The sequence below is a fragment of the Sus scrofa genome, chromosome 9 (genome assembly GCF_000003025.6).
Source record: "Sus scrofa isolate TJ Tabasco breed Duroc chromosome 9, Sscrofa11.1, whole genome shotgun sequence".
In the NCBI taxonomy this organism is placed as follows: domain Eukaryota; kingdom Metazoa; phylum Chordata; class Mammalia; order Artiodactyla; family Suidae; genus Sus; species Sus scrofa.
Genome location: NC_010451.4, coordinates 5497290 through 5519283, shown reverse-complemented (window position 1 = coordinate 5519283; position 21994 = coordinate 5497290). Strand labels below are relative to the sequence as shown.

The following is a 21994-nucleotide window of genomic DNA, read 5'->3' as shown; positions in this document are numbered from 1 at the left end:
TTCATTCACTAAGCATCTGCCTGTGGGAACACTCCAGGGGCCAAAGCACAGAGAAGAATCAGTCTCTGGAGGGGTTACAGTGTTTGGCTGCTGAGCAGAGGCCAAGGAGGCTGGGGTGTCCAGGGAAAGAGTAGGATGGTAGAGAAAATAAAGAGGGCAGAGGGCTCCCAGTGGGAGATCTTGAAGGTGACAGTACTTCACCATGACCTCATGTTGTTCACCTTTGATCTTGGGTTGCTCTTCCTGAAGGGTCCTGTATAAATCACCCTTCTTTTGAGCAAAGGACATTGCACTACCAGAGAACGTCAGCCGGAGACACCTCAGCGATGTGGGTAACTGATCTGGCGACTGGTTTTGGGCTTGATGGGGTCTCAAAGCCATCCCCTAGAAAAGAGGATATAGGTCCTCAATCCCGCTAAAAAGGTTTGGCCCAGTGTAGTGGGTGCCGCTTCTGGAAATGATTGGACAGTTGGGGAGAGGAAAGCATCAGGGAACACATGACCGCTCTGGTTGAGAAGAGAGAAAAAGGGATAAGTCCAAACTTGGGGTGATGGAGAGACAATTTTCAGGGACCAGGGGGCGCTGAGAGAAGAGCAACTGGACAGTGGGGCAGATTAGGAGCATGTGCTTTTGGTTGTAGAGGAGGGACATAGGGCTCAAATGAACCATGCACTACGGCTTTTACCTTTAAGACAATTTTACTTTGAATTGTGTAATTCCCATCCTTTAAGTAGGAATTAAAAATCGCCACATGTCCTACGACTTAGTTATTCAAGTTAAGTGCCTTGTCCAAGCTTTTCCTTAGAGATTAGCTCTTCAGGTCTCTGCAGAGTTGAAGACAGAGGTAGGCTCTGGGCTGGAAATGTCTTAGGAGAGCTGAACTTGAGCTTTCTGAACAATGAACCTCATCAAGCAGGAAGCAACCATCTCTGTGTCTTAATCTAGCCATGAGGCTGTGTTCATGTGCTCACCTTGTAAACTTTATCAACTGTACACCTTTTGTGTATTTTACAATGTGTATGTTATATACTGCAATCGAAAAGTTAACCAAAAAATGAGGGGCCAGGCAGGATGCTAAATGTTTTGGGTAGGTTGAGTAAAATAAAGAATGAAAAGAAAACACTGGTTTGGCCACATGGAGATCATTGATCTTAGCAAGAAAAATTTAAGTAGCAACAGATTGAAGAGCGGCAAAAAAAAAAAAAGACCAACCGAACTAACTTTCCTGTCCTCTGAAAGGACGAAGATCATATGTAAACCTTGAGCAGTACTAATCAAGAAGAAAAAGGGATGGAGGGGAAAAAGGAGAGAGAAAGGTATGACCAGCTACAAGGTGTCAGGGCTCCAGAGAGGAGGGCCGGGCGGGCACCAGCTGAGAGTGGCCCCTGAAGAAAGTGGGATGTATACAGGGCAGTGATCCAGAAGACGACCCTGGCTCAGAGGTGGGGGTGAGGGAGGTGTTCTGATTCCTCAGACTCTTCTTCAACTCGAAGGAATGATGCTCAACCTTGAGTTTGTGGCATCCAGAAAACACACAACAGCCTTAAGGGCATCCTGAGTAATTTTCTTCCGCTTTACCCTACCATTCCATTTCAAAAACTTTCTCGCCTCCTCAAATGATCTATCGCTGAAGATGTCATCCAGTGGCTATATGCACTGAGGTTCTCCATGAAACAGAGCTCATTACTGTATTCAGTCTCTTCCATTATAAGGCATTTCTTATGCTTAGGGTTTTTGTTTTTTGCTTGTCTAATTCAATAAAGACACCCAGTTTGCAATCACATCCCAGAAATTTGGCTTTTAAAAAACTCCCAAGGACTTTCGTCAAGGCTGCTATTGGTACCTGGTGTGGAGTCATTTCATGGTAGGTTCTCCAGGAGGGTAAATGGAAGGGGTAAATGTATGTCACCTAGGTAGAATTGAGAACCAGGTAAATGTCTGCCTAGGGCTTGGTTAACAGAGAACATGTTACTGCAGCTAAGGGGATTCTGAGGCCAGTACTCCATCCATTTGATCTATTCAATTTTTCAGAGAGGAGCCAGGTCTGATGAAAAATCAACAAGGGTCAAGAAAGAAAACATCCAAGAATATGGAAGGTTCTTAGCCTGAAATTCTCTTACCAAGAGGAGGGAGAGAAGGTGATAGTTAAGTGCAGGTTACTTTTGAGGCTTGACAAATAAGCCCTCTTCATGTAAGTCTGGACACCCAGGAAACAGTTCTTAGACTACGTATGACTGCTGTAAGGTCAACACAGTCACACAGTGGTGTGACTGAGGCGTTCAGAGTTGCACTATTAGGGCAGTGAGAGTTTGAGGAGAAGAAGATGCAAAATGTGACTTGTTCAATCTTGGGAAGTTCACTGTTTTATTCAACAACTTTTACATGTTAGGAACATATAGAAACAAAACTTTCATCTGATTTCTCACTCATTTGGCTGTTTGGTATGATGAGCACACACACCTTCTTTTAATGGACTCGTGCACAACAGCTACGGGTCACACATTTGGTATAAGGCTGTGAACGAGACACACAGGATTGAGTACAGGAAGAGTCCGGGAACTGTCCATTTAGGTCCCTCAGTGGTCAGCATGGGAGATTCCACAAAAGCTCTGAAGGCATCTAGTCTGGTTTTGGCGTGAGATGGAGGAGGAGGTAGAGAAAGGAAGAATGCCAAAGAACATATCATGAGCTGATCTTTGAACAAGGAATAGGAATTAGCAAAGCAAAGAATACTGAAGATGTGAGGAGCAGGATAACCTTGTCAGATGTCAGTTTTAGTCCCTTCGTCCCCTGAGCTGAAAACACCATCAGGCTCTCCTGACACCACCGCTGGGAACGAGTCTTACAGGACTGCATCCTTTTCTTATATCGCTTTATACATTAACAGAAAAGCAGTCTCGTATGTGATGCTGGGCCCATCCTACAACCATGCAATGGAAACCCCTGCAACATTCATCCTGGTGGGTATCCCAGGTCTGCCATCTTCACATGTCTGGCTGGCTGTCTCACTGAGTATCACGTATGTCGCAGCCCTGCTAGGAAACAGCCTCATAGTGACTGTGATCTGGACAGACTCCGCTCTGCAAGAGCCCATGTACCACCTCCTATGTGTGCTGGCTGCCGTGGACATGGCCATGGCTTCCTCTGTGGTGCCCACGATGGTGAGCATCTTCTCCTCCGGGCACAGCTCCATCAGCTTTACTGCCTGCTTCACTCAGATGTACTTTGTCCATGCAGCCACAGCTATGGAGACAGGACTGCTCCTGGCCATGGCTTTCGACCGCTATGTGGCCGTCTGTAAGCCCCTACACCACAAGAGAATTCTCACGCCTCGCGTGCTGTGGGGGATGAGCGTGACCATTGCCGTCAGAGCCATCACATTCATGACACCACTGAGTTGGATGGTGAGTCAGCTCCCTTTCTGTGGCTCCAATGTCGTTCTCCATTCCTACTGTGAGCACATGGCTGTGGCCACGTTGGCGTGCGCTGACCCCAGGCCCAGTTGTCTCTACAGCCTGATTGGTTCCTCCATTATTGTGGGTTCTGATGTGGCCTTTATTGCTGCCTCCTATATCCTGATTCTTCAGGCCGTATTCCGGCTCTCCTCAAAGAATGCTCAGCTGAAAGCATTAGGCACCTGTGGCTCCCACGTGGGGGTCATGGCTCTGTACTACCTACCTGGGATGGCATCCATCCACGTAGCCTGGCTAGGGACGCACGCGGTGCCTTTGCACACTCAAGTTCTGTTAGCAGACTTGTACCTGATCATCCCACCCACCTTAAACCCCATCATCTACGGCCTGAAGACCAATCAACTGCGGAAGCGAACGTGGAGCTTGCTGATGCGCTGCCTACTGGAGCACTCCAACCTGGGTTTATGAACACAGAGTCTGATCCGACTTGGAGTGTTCCGGCCAAGTCAAGTTGCTTTAGAAATCTGTGGAGCTGATCTGGTTCACCTGGCACCATAAAAGTTCCAAGGTGAAGCTGTAAAGGGTATCTTGGCCTAACTTTTCAATTTCTAGCAAGGATGTGAGTGAAATGATTAATTTTCTGACACCCTGAATGGTTTCAATCAACTAGTATCTGAATCAGAGATAAGTCTGGGCAGAGAATACAGATTTTTCTTCTTTCCTTAGATTCTGACCTGTATTTCCAACTTCGTATCCTACCAGTCCCTCTGCAGAAAACAACAACTGTTTGGTCCCCCCAGATCTGATTTTTCTCACAACCGTTCATCTCCTTATGTGATCATATGGAAGCAACTACTAACATATGACCTTGCCTCCTGGCCTAATCCCACCGATGAATCCACTCGACTTGCGTCGTGTGCTCACACCTGGGCCACAGTCCTTCTCCAGCCAAAAGGGATTACAGTTTATCTGACGAGACAAAATTGGGGATCACTGATGACCAATTTCCAACACAGAACTTGGGAAGGAAATCTGCTCCACAGCAAGAGAAGCAGATGAGCAGAACGGGAGGAAGAAACTGAGTCTCTGGTTCTTTGAACACCCGGTATACCCGTTATTATGTTCTCTAAGACGAATCTCTGTCTGTCTAAGCTGCCCACTACTGTTAAGCTAGATGGAGTCAGGGGACTAACCGCCAGCTTTTTACTTCTAAGCAGCAGAAGCTAAGGCAATGTGGGTTTGGCTGTGAACATCCTTCTCTTTGCTTTTGAGTCCTGCTTATGTAATTTAACTATAAGATACAAAATAGAGGGACTGAATATAACACGGGTCTTTCTTCTTTTGGGTACCTCTAAGGAGGTGATGCTCTGGGACCAAAAGGTGAACAGAGAAGAGTAACAAAAATGACGCCGAAATATCACTACTCACCCCACGTCATCAGAGATCTAGCTGGGTTTTGTTTTTTATTTTCCCCTTTCAGAGAACCTTAAATTGAATATTCAGTATATGTTAAAACGGAGATTTCATATGTAAGAGACACATATATCTGACTCTGGTACATCCAAAAATCTTAATAAAAGAATTTCCTATTAAGTGTTGACAGCAAGTTATTGTGTCTGAGTCTTTTTTCCTTTCTGCTGATGGAGGAAACAATGCTAATTCATAGACAGTATTGCGATTGAGCAAAATAATGAATAGAAAGCACACACCACCACATCTGGCCTAGTGTGCACACTTACACCAAACCAAGATTGTGAGATGGTCAGGCATATCCCATAAGATTTCCATCAAGTCACACCACTCTTGCTCCACAAACAACTCAGTGAATTGGCTATGTCCACTAAATCCAAGAACATCAGATGCACCAAGAATGTGACGGACTGTGGCAGAGGGACAGCTCAGGCAGCCCTCAAAGCAAACTTCTTCCCAGCATTTCCATCAGAAGCCTGTCCTGCCAGCTTTATGTTTCATTCATGCTGGTATTCACTCAACTAGCTGAGACCCATTGCTGGTCCTCAAATACCGAATGCCGTACTTCCCGAAGGGGACTGCCACGGAGACCCCGGGCAGAAAACCCCATGCTGCCTCTGATGTATTCAGACGCAATCTCTGCCCTTTCACTTGAAGCAAAGCATCTCATTTAACTGGAGCCTAGGACCCAAGGTAGTTTCTCAGTGTTTGGATTTTTGGAGGTTATAGCCAATCCTGCTTGAATGAAAGGGAGACTGGATTTTCCGTGGGGAGTTGGGAGCCTCAGGATTTGCCCTCAGTCTCCACTGTCTCCAGAACCAAGCATTCTGCCCTTTGAATAGCCTTTCCCCTCAAGCTCAGGCACCGTGCCCTTGGTTTCTCTGCCAATAAAACAAGGGCAAAGCTCATCCCTGGCTTGTGGAGAACGATCACACCAAATTAGGGGTAGAGCCCTAGGCATTCCAGCGAGCAGACACGCTACATTCCCCATGGCTGCCTGCCTCATCCCCCTTGGACCACGTTTGTAAATATCCATCAAATCAGGTTTTCAATAGGATTACAATTAAATAACGTCCACTTTAGTGGCACTCTTTCATGCCACTATAAGGCAAGAGCTTATTTTTGTTTAGATACTAGTCATCTGAATAAAAGTTCCCTCACTGAGTTATTTATACACGCACACAGACACACACAAAACACTAGACTGGGGCTCCAGTGGTGAATCTGACAAATAAGGTCCTTGTCTTCGTGGGGTTCTCGGAAGGGGGTGTAAGCGACTACCCTGGAGAAAAGTTTTTCATACACCTAAGCCCTTCAATCTTCTTGTCTGGTCTTAAAAATCAGACAATATATAACATATAATGTTTACCCTTGTAATTCTTTTAACACTCATCATAGCACCTAAATCAGCTTATAAATGGAAAAAAACAAAAACAAAAAAGCAACCCAAAGAACACAGTACAAATGAAACCATTTCACTCCTTAATTCATTCCAGTCTGAGTGAATGCATCACCGAATAATTTTATTTTTCTAAGGAACTTCCAAAATTCCTAATAAAACCACAGTAAAAGAACAGCATTGATAGAGCCTCTAGCGTTGGATAAGTTTCCATGGACAAAAACTGGAAGCACTTCCTCAAGGCCTATTTCTCAAGTCTGTAAACACCTCCCCAGGCACTTCCCCCCTCCACCCCCGCCAGCCCCACCAAGATATAAGGTCCCTTCAGTGTAGGGCAGCTTAACCCTTTGCCAAGACCAAGTGCGTGACTTACCAGTCCTTCCCCTCCAAGCAGATGAGGGAAACCTCTCCCCTTCTACTGCTAACGCTTAAGGAGCAACCTGGAGACATGGTGGGTGGAGTAAGTTTGTTTCTCCATTTTGGCCTGTTTTGCCTCCTTTGTATAGAAACAAACAATACAATTCAGGTAGAAAGACAATGTTTGCTATTCTTTATTACGGGAACTATTTTGCTTCTGCCTGTACCTCAACTAGTATCTACTTTGCTGCCCTGTCCTAACTCAGTCACTACCTTCAACCACACCTGAGGCTGTGTCACACAGCATCATGGTGACAATACCTCATGTACAACATTGCAGCTCCTCACAGCAGGCAAAGCCAAGAGCTCTCACATGCTGACCTTGCAGTTTGTCTCCAGCACAATCATCCCCACATTGCGCTCTTAAGACCTAGAGCGAATCATTTCTGCCACACACCACACTCTCTCTCCAGGGCCAAGTGCCCAGATACAGAGTCTTAGTTCCCTTTCGTGATCACATATGGCTTTTGTGCCTAGTTCTTTCTCCCCACACGTCCCATCTGCTTCCCCCTTCTGTCACAGATTTAGAGAAAGGCTATACCATGTAGTTACCAGAACCATGAAGATGCCTCTGGTGACATACGAAGATCGAAGCTTCAGCCCAATGAGCCTGGGGGGAGCCTTCCTTTCAGTGCATTTGCTTACAGTTTTCTCTGCATTATTTCCATTCTCTACCCTGTCACAGTCCCTGTTCTAACCCAAAGACAAACACACGCACTAGATGCACAGTGTGTTTCTGTAGCCAGGAGTTCTTGCCAGGGCACAGGCGTCTTTCTGTCTAAAGGGCTCTCGACTGTCAGGAGAGGCCCTACGAAGCTAAGGCAGTGCTGCAAAGACGCTGTAAGGCGAGCTCGGAAGGTCACCACGGGCGAAAGCCCTGGCTTGCCTTCCTCGACCCTGAGAAAGGAACAACAGTACGGGATGGATCTGAGATCTTCACAACAATCCTGCGAGGTAGGAGACTATGCATTTACTGTACCCACTTTCCCACTGAGGACACTTAAAATCTTGCACACACTGGGGCGGTGCAGACCTGAATGTAATGAATGATTTGCGGGCGTGAGGCCTGAGAAGTGAGGTTTGTCGACTGTGTTTCATTGGAATGCGAGAAACGCTTTGTAATGTTTACACCCTTCCTTCCACAGCTTTGGCAGAGACCCTTTGCTGCACTAAGGCTAGTGAAGTGAAGACAGAAACAAAGCTCACGCGTTTTCTGGTCCCGACATTAGAGGAACTGGCAGGACCAGGACACAGCTGGCCTTGGAGTCTGCCGGAGTGACTTGCCAGCTTGTGCTCAGGGAGGGACAGCCCCTGAGGTGGTCTGGGCAGGGGGTGACACGTTTCTCTAGTTGGGAGGTCAGAGTTGGGGTGAAACACGGGTTTCTGAGCAGCAGCAAACCTCAGGTGAAGCATCCTCCTGCTGGCATCAGCATGTCATCTGGCAACGGGAAGCGTCCTTTGGCTTGCTGGGGTCGATGTCCCCGTCCTCCTGACTCAGCTGCGGCGCTGACAGGGATGGGAAACGGGCGTGAGCTGCAGAAAGGACTGTCCAGGTCCTGGGACCACTCTGATACTCACCACAAGCCTTGTCACACTTCCCTCGGGGGAACAACGTTCCCTTGGCTGAGCCGCAGCTTTCTTGCGTGGGTGCTTTATGGGAGACTTGGCCCAGCCGTGACAGGCCACCGGGTCAGGCAGATTCCGGGCTCTGCTCAGTTCCAAGGGGTCCTTGTGGGGGTGAGGTCCTGCAAGATCCCTGCGGGCCAGGCGAAGTGCCGAGGCCTGTGGCTGGAACGGTGGCCCTCCTAGTCCTCCCCGTCCAGGGAGCAGATGGTCAGGGGAGCGGTGTTGTTGGCCCCGATGCTGTAGCAAGGACTGAAATAGGGCAGGAGGCGCCCAGGGAAGGGGTAGTGGGGGAAAGTGAAAATGTGGGCGCCGTTGTCGGTCACGTTGTAGAAGGAGATGTCGTGGGCCTCGTAATCCAGGAAGACCCCCACCCGGCGGGGCGGCACAGGCAGCGACAGGAGCGGGTACTCGTCGGTGCCCGCCCGGTACTCACTGCCCTTCCGCAGCCTGATCACCCAGAAGCCGTAGTGGGGGGACAAGTAGACCACCTCCTTCCGGTCGACGCTCTCCCTGCACACCCCCAGGCCCCACTCGGACCTGTCTCCCACCTCCACCTCCCAGTAGTGCCGGCCCGAGGAGATGCACTGGCTGCCCAGCACGATGTTGTAGCGGTAAAACCGCTCGGATTGTCGGGCAGTTTCTGCTTGGTGTCTCCGTAGCGCACGCATTTTCTGTCCTCAGACACGATGAGGCGAGAATAAGCCGTGTCCGGATCCAGGCGCACGTCCGCTAAGGAAAAAGATGCTGGTTGGTACCCTGACACGGGGCCTGGGGTCGAGGTCTCTGTGATAAACACAGCCACCGCTTCCTTGCTGGAGGGTGGCAGCGGGGCTAGATGGGGCGAAGGGAGGGCACTGGGCGACCCCGGGAGCGGTCCACCCCTGCTCCTTGGTGGCGTCCAGCACCGTTACCTGCAAACGTCTTCAGGATCTCTCGCAGCCCCGGCACTCGGCAGTCTGTCTTCAGCTCCAGCGAGACGGGTTCGGGTCGCTGCAACCTCCAGGACTGGCTCCTGGTGGAGACAGGGAGGCCTTGGGGCCAGAAGCCCTGGCTCTGCCACGCGAGCCTGCCCTCAGCACGGGGAGGAGGCTGGGCCAGGGGGACAGTGACGGGCCCTCCCCACAACAGCAGGCAGAGATGTGATGGTCATTTGACCCAGCCCCGACATCTGCGGCCCGGAGGGGCTATTCACATCCCCAGGCTGTGGGAGGGCTGGGAGTGACCCTGACGCTGGAAGAGGAGGAGCTGTGCCAGAGAGGAGAAAGTCGGCCACCCAGACTCACGGCACTGGCCCTATTGAGACGTGTGCACTCTTGCCCCTCCCTGGGCCATGGTCTACTTGAAACCATGCATTTTAGAGCTTTACCTGAAATGCTTACGGGTAATACCTGAAATGAATCTGACCAAGTACAAGGAAGAAAAAAGATGTTCGAAGCTTCATTAGCCAATACAATGGAAAAGGGAGATGACGAGAGGCCAGGACCCACTCGGTCTAAGCTCCTTCCCTACTTCCGGTCTGGCCAGGTCCCACTACCCCCACGGGGCTGCCCGGGGCTCCAAAGACGGACACCTACCTGTTTAAGACGTCCTGGATGCCCTAGGAGAGAAGACAGGCAGCGCGTGAGGAAGCCCTGTTCTTCAGAGGGACCAGGCAGACCCCGAGCTCTGGGAGGGCCTTTCTCTCAGGGAGAGGGATGCAGTGAACAAGGATGGAGAGAAGGCACGCGGTGGGGAGGTGGGGGGGGTGCAAGCTCAGTGCTGGCTGGACCGGCTGACCTCCGGCTCCATCCCAACGCTCTGGTATGAAGGCAAAGCTGCCGAAGCCCTGCCCGAGCAGGAGGCCTCCACTGCCGTGGGCCAGGTCCTCCACCCAACCAGGGCAGGGCAAGGGCAGCGGGCAGATGGGGTCCGTGTCTGGCGAGCAGAGCTCCAGGCCCCCCTGAAGTCTCGGGAACCCTCTCTCCTGGCAGCCCGGGCCATCCCGGGCGCCTGCTCCGCGGGCCTGGTGCGCCTCACCTGCAGCATCCAGCGGACGGGCCTCTGAGACCTGTCCTCCAGCTCCGCGATCATCCGCCACAGGACCCGGCTCTGCTGGATGAGCGCGTCGTGATTCAACTCCAGTTTGCGCGCCGTCTCCCCTTCCTCCTGCTCCAGGCTGGCCAGAGCTGCGGCCGCCTCGACCTCCAGCCGCCGACCTGGTGGCTGCTTTTTCTTTAGTAACCGCCGGTATTTCTCAAACTCCCACATGATGCTCTGCTTTCGGGTTTCCACCTGTATCTGCAGAGTCAAGGTCAAAAATCAGCACTGACACTGGTCACCTAAGGGTCACCCAGGGTGCAGGACACACACACACATTCTGGAATGTCTTGGTCCCAACTGCGAGCCAGGCACTGCAGAGGCAAACATGCAGGATATACGTGTTCCTACCTTCCTGTTCCCCAGCTCCAGTACAAGCTCCTGTGTCCTTATTACGAACTCTTATTGCCCCTAGGAGTGCCCATATTACCTTGGCACTGCACGCTCTAGAGCATTTTTCGTTTTTATAATAATATATTCTATTTTCCAGAACAATGACTGGGAGCGTTAGACTTAGGCCTCTAAGGCAGTATTAAAACTACACTGTTGGATGCTTTCGCTTTGCATCAATAGTCTATCAATTCAATATGCCGTTTTAGACTGATTCAGGGCTACCTTCTGGCGATTAAAAGTTCTGATAGTTTGATAGTTATGGGCCCCGAGTTCATTTCCAAAGTGATTTTCTGGTATCTTAATAGCTTAACTTTAGTAAACATGCTCCAGCTGGGGCAAGAGAACCAGAAACTGCTTTACCAAGCATTACACAAGTCATGCCGCCACGAGCTAAAGTGCGTGTGAGGCCCGGGGTAGGGACTTTTCCCTTCTCACATGGGAGGCCCTAAGCGTCACACTCAGGAAACTGGAACTGAGTGGTTCCAAGGCCTGCCCCAGGCTGCACGCCTGGGAGACGAGGCTGGAATGGGGAGCCCACATTCCACATTCCGCCCCACAGGGATGAGCAGGCTGCTGTGGACAGCTCCGCGACGACACAGGGGCCACAGACGCCTTTCCCCAGGCGGCAACTTGCCTTCCAGTTGGCAGTTCGCTTCCTCTCACCCACTTCCAGCTTCCAGGCCTCTTCGTGCTCTTTCCTCAGATGCTCCAGGGCCTCGTGCAGTTTCCACTAAAGAGAGAAAACCTCATGAGGGCACCCGGGCAGCCGCAGCCGACAGCCAGGCTTCCAGCCTTGGGAGGTGCTGGGCAGACAAGCGCCCCCGAGGCCATGGGTGCTGGGAGGCAAGGGGGCGTCGGGCGGCCTCGGGAGTGGACCCCTGCCCACCAGACATTCGAGATCTCTCCAGCCGAGAATCACCTCAACGTCCGGTCTCTAAGCTTCTGTAAAGTGGAAGAAAAGGTCCATTTCCCACCTTTCCAGAAAACCACCTTGGACTTTCCTGTCCTTGCCTCCCTCCCCTCCCCCCATGACCAGTGAAATCACTAAGAATTTATTACAGTGGAATTAAACCAAAAATCAGTAACTAAACTTGGGTGTGACGTTAGCAAGCTTCTTGGCCTTTTGGCTAAGACCAGGTGAAGTATTTGTCCTCATCCGTGAATATCTGACACGCTCTGTATCCCCCCTTCTTTGTATGCTTATCTGCCTTATTATCGCACAGCCTCCTAAAACCTTGTTATTCAGAGTGTGGTCCACGTGAGTCGGCAGCACAGCATCACCTGGGAGCCTGTCAGGAACGCAGAATCCTGGGCTTCACGAACCCAGACCTCCTGAACTGGAATCTGAATTTTAGCAAGATTCTTGGGCGGTTCATACGCACATTAAAGGTAAGAAGTACTAGCATAGATACTAATGCCAGAGATGACTCCTGGAAAGTATTCTCTTAATATGAACCATTTTATTAAAGATTTACCCACAAAACTGAGGCTTCGAGAGTGACTGATCCAAAGTCATTCAGCTAGTAAATGGCTGGGCTGAGATTTAACCCATCTCAAACTCTCTCACCTATGTTTACTCACTCTCTATTCTAATACTTGCAAAACAAAGTCAGTAAAACTTTTAATTTTTAAGAAATTCTTCTTGCATAGGAAAACAGCTAATTCAGGGGGTTTATCTTACACTGTTACCCTCTAATCTCAACTTCAAGAAAGAGAACTTAGGCCAGTATGAGATCAATGGATCACAGAATCACTGGGGTTAACGATTCTGATAAAGATACGTCAGCAGGACATCTGAGGAAAAAAATGAGACGCCAGAAAGCCAGTAAGGGTAGGTATAAAAAAGGAGCAGCGGGTGTGCCAGAGATGGCTCTCCCTCCAGGTCCCCCAGTAAATAAAAGGTCGGGAGGGAAAGAACTCTGGCTAAAGAGCAAGAAGACCTGAGTCCCAGCCCTTCACCTTCCTTTCACCGACTTAACCTCAGGTCAGAAGGGACCCTACAACGCTGGATCAGACACTCGCACTCAATCCTAAATGCCTCAGCCATGGTCCCTTCCAGCTCTAAACCCAGTGACTGCGACCTTGTTCCTACGCCTTCATCGTGCCTGTGTGACTCAGCTGATGTCAACTGAGTGTCTGTGGCCCTGCTACGAGTGTGTGGGTTCTGACAGGGCAGCCTTACCACCTCACCCAAAGCACCCAGAGCCCCCGCTACCCCAGACTGGTCTCCCTCGCATTCTCAGCAGGAGAGCGAGTCTGGGCCAGGCCCTGAGGCATGCTGGGGTGGGGGAGGGAGGTGGGGAAGTGGGAGGGAGGGAAGTCAAGGTCAAGGAGGTCGTAACTGCAGGCCGAGCGCCCGCTGGATCAGGCACCGGGATCTGCAGGTGTGAGAAGCCCAGGCATCGGTTCTCGCGATGTCTCTGGGGCCCCTGGTCAAGTTCTCGACCTAGAGACAGGCAAGAACGGGCAGGGAAGAGACTGGGGGGTGGGGTGGCCTCCACCTCCCTACCTTATAATCCCAGGCGACATCCTCCATGGGCAGGACCCGGTGGGCCTCGTGCTCGGGGGCCCGGCTGCAGGCCTCGCACATGAGCAGGCCATCCTCTTGGCAGAACATCCTCAGCTGCTGCCCGTGGGGCTCACACACGTCGCCCTTCAGCCCCATTCCGGGGTGCAGCCCTAGCCGTCGGATCTTCTCTGCGACGTTGGCCAGCTGCCAATTAGGCCGCAGGTTCCTTGGCTGGACGGGGGCCCGGCAGAGGGGACAGGAGTAACCCCAGTTGGGGGCTTCCCCTGGCACCTCCCAGAGGCCGGAGAGACAGCTGTGGCAGAAGCTGTGGCCACAGTCGATGCTCACGGGCTCCTTCAGGAAGGTCATGCAGATGGGACAGGCCACTTCTTCCACAACGGCTTCCATCAACGCTGCGGGATCCATGGCTCCTGTCACACCCTCGGAACATGAACACAACCCGGCGGAGGCACTGAAGGCTGAGACGCAGAGAAAAAGGAGTAGAACTCAGTAACAGGGACAAGTAGGGACCAGAAAAAACAACTCCCTCGTTTGGATCCTTTATCGGCCTTGTTTAACGAGCACCAGTCTTCCCAACCGAATCAGACTGGGTCACATTACTCTCAGCACAGAAGGGCCACCTGGGGACCTCTGAGTGTTGGGATGCTGGGGATTTTCAGTTTCCGGTCATCTGGCCATCTCTGACCCTCCTCCGGGTTTGCTTGCCAGGCCATTCTCGCTCTGCCTCCTTCACGTTCTCCAAAGCAGCACTTACCCCAGTTCAAGAGAACCTCCCCACATGGTGTTCCAGTCTCCAAAATAAGGCCAGAAATACCCCAGCCTCTCTCTCTAGAATGTTTCTATGTATATTTACATACGTCAAGGTGAGGAAAAGGTAATTTGCTACCAGCCCATTGCCTGTAGGCTCACTTCACTTTCTGGTGCTGCACACTGAAGTGTAAGGTATAAAGGAGCCAGAAATACTTTTCCCACTTCCTGTAAACCCCCTGCCCACTTCTCCAGCTCTAACACCCACTAAGATGCCAAGTCACACCCCTCAGTGATGTGTTAGAAGCACGGACAAACACCCCTTGCAAGAAAAAAATCAAAGTCATCTGATGATAATTAAGCCTGTGCTGATGAATTCATCACTCCAGCAAGAAAGCTGAGATTCCTGCCAGGGCCACATGTGGGCACAGAACTTCAATGATCAATGGCAGGCTCTTGGCACAGTTTGCAATGCTTATTTGTTCACTTTGCAAGTTTGTTACCAATTAGTCTTTAATGGGAACAGCCCTGATGGTCTCTGTTGTGTTCTCAGCACTTAGTGCCTGCCATGCGATTACTGCTAAATACTTATTTGTTGAATGAGTCAATCAGTGAGACACAGAAAACAGGTCCTAAACCCAAAAGGCTTTTATAACGTGTTAGGTAGTTAATAGCATATTATACATTAATAATAATAGCAAGCACACCATATGCCAGGCCCTGCTGTGAGCATTTTACATGGATTGATTAAGTGCATTTCACAACCACAAGCAGAAACCATTATTCTACTGTTCTCATTTCCCAGATGCTTGGTCCGGGCTCCACCACTCTATTGTGGGCAAAGCAGTTAATCTCTCTAGCTTCAAGGTGTAATAAATTTCAAGGGGAAACAGAAATCACTGTGGTTTAGGGTAGTCCAGGAAGGCCTCCCAAGGAAGTGGGGCAGTAAGTAGATTTTGCAGGGCACTCTGTCACGGGCCATCAGCAGGTCCTGCCTTCTCACTGGCTCCCCTGCCTCCTACTTTTCCTCCTCCCACTGTCACTACCAAACTGTAGGATCCAGTATCCTAAAACCTTGTTTTACCAAATCAGTAACCTACTGCAGAGCCTATCCTGGTTCCCCAGCACTCAGTCTAATAGGAAGCTCTGTCTTCACCCTGAACAGCCCAGACAAGCAAGAGGAGAAACTCCCACACCTTCTTGCAAACTCCACGTCCCTTCATTCCACTTCACCTGATTCCTGCTCTTCTCCCAGCATGAAATGACTTCTCCAAATGCCTGCCCGTCAGATCATCGGACATGCATGTATTTACTGTTCTTCCCACAGGAGAAGTTTCATGCAGAGAGTGACATCATCTATTTTGCTCACGACCATATTCCCAAGGCCAAAAACTGTGCTCAAACATTTCTGAGTACATAAGAATTAAATGTAAACGTTGAGGTCGGGCTGGAAGTAGGTGGATGTGGAAGAAATGCTGATACCCTCACCTAATACAGAGAAGCAACAAGCGCTACCATCCAAGGTTGAGACGACAGAGGCTGACAGCTATGACTGAAAGCCACGAGGATCAACAAAAAAAAAATGAAAACAGCTATTGAAAACTGAGTGGCAGTAGGAGCATAAAGAAATACCGAAATGAAAAAGCAAAAAATGCCACGGAAGCTGAGGATTTAGATTTAGTAGGGTCATAAAAAGCTCTAAACACGGCTAAGTTAAAAGTGGAGGCCTCTGCAAAAGGCTTAGGGGCAGGGAACTATTGACTTAACGTTTCATTTTTTATTAGGCACAAATTACTTTGAAAAACCTTGAATCACTAAATATTTCATTGCTTCTACCGCGCATGTGACGGAGTGGGGAGTCTTCCAGGAAAGACATTTGGGGGAAGGGGCGGAGTCTGGAACAGGATGGAGAGGAGGGGCCAGAGTGGGATGAGAGGGAGGCGGTGACCTCTGGGGTTCGGAAACGGAGGGGGATGGGAACCTCCCGGCAAAGGACGCCAGGCAGGGCCCGCGGGCTCCGGGCCGGTGCGGGCAGAGCAAGTCTGGCCGCCTGGCGGGCCCTCTGAATTCGAAGAGGCACAACCGTCTACCCACCTCCCTCATCAGCCGGGACTAGCGCCCCGGGGCGGAAGCCGAAAGTGGGGGCGACCGGTTCCCAGAGCCGAGGGCCCGCAGCGCAGCAGCAGCCGGCCCCGCCCGCGCGGCACTTACCGCCGACCGGAGACGAGACCCCAGCCGCGGCCGGCTCCTCGGCCTCTCCCGCTGGGCCCCGAGGCCCCGCCCACAGGGCCGGAGCCAATGAAGGGCGGGCAGGGCCCGGCGCCGGGACCCGCCCTGCCGCCGGCGTCCTTGTGGGAACAGCCAATCACAGACAGGGGTCAGGACAACCCTAGCCAATCGGGAGAGCGGACAGGGCTGCACACACCTCTGCGCTTGCAGGCGTATTTTCCGTGTTCTTGGGTTTTCCGGCCCCTTCCCCCACTTGGAGCCCTTTAAACCGTAAAAGGGCCCAGGGCGAGGCTCCTGGATGGGGCCTTTCAGCTGGCCCTCGGCCCACAGAACTCCTGCCTTTCACGCTTCCGCCCCGGATGACTCGAGGCTTTTCAGGGCGAACTTTGTTCCTTCGGGATGATAGCACCAGATCCCATGCTGTTCACTTGCCATTTTTCCAAGTTAAATTCAGCACCTTGTGAGATCACCCAGGTCTGGTTCTGTGACCCAGTTTAGGACAGGGCTAGGCACTCATAATGCAGCGGACTCCACAGCTCCTGGATGCAGGCTGCAGTTGGTCCCTGCGTTTCCCTGGCAAGCTCTGAGCCTTCATTACCTCAACGGGCAGCGTATCACTGGCCACAACCCCTCTTTACAGCTAGAAGCAGTTGGAGGGAGCTGGCCGAGTAGCAGTGGTCTTCCTGGTCAGAAATTGCTTCAGATGCTAAATTTTTTAAAACAAGGGGTATTCGTCCCTCGCCTAAACACACAAGACATGAACACACACAAAATGCTACTCAAGGCAGAGACTGGTTTTTCATTTGTACTCCCTGCTTCTTGTCCTCTTGCTGAGACTTAGGTGTTTGACTGAATATTGAACAAGCAAAGACATCCTGTCTGCAGGACAAATTACCAGGAAATACTTCAGCTGAAGCCTGGTTGGAAATGATGTCCCTATTGGGACGGGTACTCTTTGAATCCTATGCCCACGTCAGGGCTCAGGCCATGTTTGAAATTCTGAAGGGTGAGGCCCAGAAAATTCCTGAAACAAATGGGGCCGTAAGCAAAAAGAGAAGAAAAGAGTTAGCTGAGGTCTGAGCTGTACCCTGTGCGTCACCTGGATCTGGAAAAATAGCTGCTTAAACAGAAGAGTAAATGGATTAATTAAAACAATCTGCTTTAAACGTTTACGGAGCATCAACTTTTGGCACTTTGTGCTGGTTGCTGGATTTTGAGTTAGGGAACTCTGCATCAAGTTGGTGGTACAGCTGGCCCTTAAACATGTCAGGGGCCAATTCTACAGTCAAAAATCTGTGTATAAGTTTGACTCCCCCAAATCTAACTACTAGTAGCTTCGGTTCACACGAAGTCTTACCAGTAACATAGACAGTCAATTAAAACATATTTGGTATGTATTAAATACTGTATTCTTATAATAAACTAGAGGAAAGAAAATGTTAAGAAAATTATAACGATAAGAAAATACATTTACCGTATGGTTCTTATCAACATCATTAATTTACATCTTCTGTTTATAAGATGAATCATCTATCAGTACCTACATCAATTATGGTCGTATATGATACAAAACACTGTAGATGTTATACATATTATTAACACTAGACATAAAAAATGAAAAGATAATGTGAAAAAGAAATTCATATTTATTTATAGTTATAATGATTCATGCAGTTCCTCCATAGATAATGAAGAAGCAGCAGTATGACTGCTTTACGGTAGCCTAGTGTAATCGATATGATAGCTTCTCCATAGCCTAGCCTACACTAATGAATGAACCATTATAAAATTTTTAAGGCATATAGTACTACAGTCATATTAATGATACAGTATTGGAAACATTGTTACATTTAAAAAACTACTTACATGTGATAATAGGCAGGTATGCAGTCTCTCCAATTATGAAAGAGACATACTATAAGGTTATGTAATTCTTTGAAAACAAAGTTATGAAATAGTAAGAAAACTAACCAAGTATTTATATTAAATATCATTCATCTTATGCCTATGTAAGTATAAACTAATATCTAATTTATGCATTCATGACATATTTAACTTTTTCTTATTTTTTTCAGTATTTCCAGACTACATGGTTTGTCTGTGAGATTCTTCAAATTGTTGAAAATCTCCACAACATTTTCCAATATATTTCTTGAAAAACATCTGTGTATGAGAAGACCCACACAATTCAAACCTGTGTTGTTCAAGGGTCAAAGGAGCTTCTGTGAAGTTAAACCAGTTAAAGGGAAGATCCTTTTCATTTGTAATTTGGCAATTTGTCCATAACTATGATTGTCTTTCAAGGTCTCTAGCAAAAGGGCACCTTGAAGTTGCTGGGAGAGGGGGCTTGTGCTTTTGAGGAGGAAGCTGGACAGAGCACTTCTGAAGACACATCAGCCCACTGCACAAACATAGCAGCTCTCCTTCCCGGCCTCTGTCAGAGAGGTGAGAGGCAGACAGGTATGTCTAGGTGAGGTTCTGTCTTGGATACATCCTATGGCTGCAACTGCAGATCCCAGCTCTCTGGCTGAATCCTGGATGGAACAGGAAGCAAGGGAAGTGGCCACCTGTGGGATGGTCTCTATCTGTGCTGAGGGAGAAGAATGGCAGGGAATTGAGCCCGACTTCCTATGGGATAACCTGCTTGATAATGTACATTTTATTGACTTCCTTTTCTCGCTTCCCTAACACACCTACTATTTCATCCTGGGATCACCTCCCAAATAAGGTACGGGAACTCAGATCCAAGGTTCAGGTTTGTTTCTTGGGCATCCAACCTAAGAGAGGTCAGATTATCTAAGAAAAATCTCAAATAATCTCCCCATGTTATCAGAGTAATTAAGACAGTGTGATATTGGTGCAGGGTACACAATTGGGCCAATGAGTAGAACTAAAAGCCCAGAAGCATACCTGGTCATATATGGCTGGTTATTATATGAGAAAGAAGGATTTTTTAACAAATGGTATTGGGAACATCAAATATACATATGGAAAAAATAAAACATGACCCCTAACTTCACACCACTCACGTATGGATTGTAGATATAACTGAAAAGGCAAAGCAATTAAACTTCCCAAAGTAATTTAAAAGAGTATTTTCATGATCTCAGGTAGAGATTTATTTCTTTTTTTAATTCAGTGAATTTTATTATATTTATAGTTGTACAGCCATCATCACAACTTAATTTTATAGCATTTTCGTCCCAAACCCCAGCCCACCCGTCCCTGCAACCTATCTCCTTTGGTAACTGTAAGTTTTTCAAAGTCTGTGAGTCCATTTCTGTTCTGCAAATAAGTTTGTTGTATCCTTTTTTTAGATTCCACATGTAAGTGATCACATATGATGTTTGTGTTTCGCTGTCTGACTAACTTCACTTAGCATGATAATTTCTAGGTCCATCCATGTTGCTGCAAATACCATTATTTCATTCCTTTTTATGGCTGAGTAATATTCCATTGTATGTATGTACCACATCTTCCTTATCTACTCCTTCGTTGATGGACATTTAGGTTGCTTCCATGTTTTGGCTATTGTATATAGTGCTGCAATGAACATGGAGGGTCCATGTATCTTTTCGAGTCATGGTTTTCTCCAGATAGATGCCCGGGAGTGAGATTGCTGGGTCATATTGTAATTTTACTTTTAGTTTTTTTGGAGGAGATTGATTTCTTAAGGCTGGCTAATTCATCCATGAATATGGACTGAGTGCCTACTATGTAATGGGCACTCTTCCAAGTGCTGCAGATATATCAGTGAACAACAGAAAAATGCTTTTGTGGAGCTTACTGCTAGCCAGTATAATTTGTCATTACTTTTTAGGCATGCCTGTCCAAGTGCATGCCAGATAGTTTATTTTTTACTGAAACTCAGAAATTTCATCTGAAATCATCAAATTATGTATAGCTTTTATTTTATGAATGAATGAGCATGTTATATCCTAGAACTTAGGCTTTGGGATTTTGGAAATTTTTCTCCTAGTTGTTTCCTTGATTGTTGATCTTTCCCCATCTGGCCCATCCCCCACTTTCGTTCCTTCCGGAATGCCTGGATTTGCCCTCCATGCCTCATACCTTTACTTGCCCAAGTCTGTATATTTGCTGAAAAACAAAGAACTGAGCGCGGTCAACTTGAGGGGTTCTTCCAGAATGTTGTGCAGAAACAAAACAGGGTTTCTATTCAGCGATTTGGTTTTGTTGTTGTTCTTACTGTTGTGTTTTAAACCTTAGGGATTTAGGAATTCAAGACAATATTCCTATCTCTTCCTCTTCTTGGTTAACAACCAACCAAGTTTTTCCCATAAAACTTGCACACTCCCATTTTATTGTTATTATTTCAAATATCTTTTTTACTTGCAGATTGTTTTTCGTCTGTAGCCATGTGTTCTTGTTTTAACACGAGAGGATTTTCACACGTCTCACTCATGCTACGAATTTTTTTCTAAGTTCTTTCTTTTCTGCCCGGTTTTTTACTGGGCCAGTAGATATGCTTTCTCATGCTTGTTCCCTTTCTCCAAGCTCTGACATTTTCCATATTACTTGCTTTCTTTGTTTGCTCATGGCTGTGAGTAAGGGTTTGGCATATCACTGTTCCTAGCTGATGTAGGTTCTAACAGAGTTCTGCCTCCTCACTGAACAGCAGATTAGGTATCTTCTTAGGAAGGTTAGCACAGGTATAAGTATAGCACAGGTATAGCACAGGTATAAGTATAGCACAGGTTAGCACAGGTATAAGTATAGCACAGGTGAGCTGGCCAGCCCATACTCTTAAGCAAGGTAAGACTCATGGAGACATGAGGCAGAGATCTTTCAACATGGGATAAATACTGGAAGTTCTGAGGTGAGGCCCTCCCAGCATGGTTTCATGAGAGATTTCCTCCAAGGACAGTTGCCTTCTATCTTACTCTCAAGAGAGTCATAGGAATCCCAAATTTTAGAAAGAACTTCTGCTCTTTTTCTGTGACAGGATCATAGGTTCTTACTGAATTTTACTTTCTTACTTGAAATTTTGGCACACAAAATTAGAGAGAATCAAAGATATGTTCCCATATTCCCAGAACCCTATGAGTGCAATGCTGAATCTTTTCTTTTCTTTTCCTTTTTTTTTTTTTTTTTTTTGTCTTTTTGCCATTTCTTGGGCCGCTCCCGTGGCATATGGAGGTTCCCAGGCTAGGGGTCAAATCGGAGCTGTAGCCACCGGCCTACACCAGAGCCACAGCAACAGGGGATCTGAGCTGAGCTTGTGACCGACACCACAGCTCACAGCAATGCCGGATCCTTAACCCACAGAGCGAGGCCAGGGATCGAACCCGCAACCTCATGGTTCCTAGTCGGATTTGTTAACCACTGCGCCACGACGGGAACTCCTGAATCTTTTCTTATCAGTTATTTTATAATTGACTCCCTTTTTGATATATTGCCTTTCATGATCCCAAGATATATAGATAAAAAGACAGCTATCCAGGCACAGTCCTGGCGCTGAGGAAACACTGATGATCAAGGTATTCCCTGACGTCACGTGAGTTTATGTTGAACAGGCATAATTACAAAAGAAACAATCAGTACAATAAAAAGGCAATCTATGGGACAGGAAAAAATATTTGCTCACCACCTGTGTGATAAGGGGTGATATTCAAAATATGTAAGGAACTCATACAACTCAATAGCAAAAAACAAAAACAAAATAATCCCATTAAA

The 21994-nt window shown here is 48.3% G+C and overlaps 2 protein-coding genes across 2 annotated transcripts; one reads left to right on the top strand and one right to left on the bottom strand.

Annotated features, from left to right (window-relative positions):
• Window positions 1199-7043, top strand: LOC100738212 (olfactory receptor 52I1-like). Its single transcript, XM_003482551.4, has one exon. It carries the CDS (start codon window positions 2766-2768, stop codon window positions 3879-3881), a length of 1116 nt encoding a protein of 371 aa, XP_003482599.3. The 5' UTR covers window positions 1199-2765; the 3' UTR covers window positions 3882-7043.
• TRIM68 (tripartite motif containing 68) lies at window positions 2348-16353 on the bottom strand. Its single transcript, XM_003482550.4, is given in 8 exon segments — window positions 2348-8947; window positions 8950-9054; window positions 9237-9337; window positions 9900-9922; window positions 10342-10602; window positions 11429-11524; window positions 13304-13782; window positions 16283-16353. Coding segments are annotated over 7 exon segments (1455 nt in total). The 5' UTR covers window positions 13730-13782; window positions 16283-16353; the 3' UTR covers window positions 2348-8504.

Excerpts from the sequence above, each read along its gene's own strand:
- LOC100738212 (XM_003482551.4), top strand. The coding sequence starts at position 2,766 with ATGTCAGTTTTAGTCCCTTCGTCCCCTGAGCTGAAAACACCATCAGGC.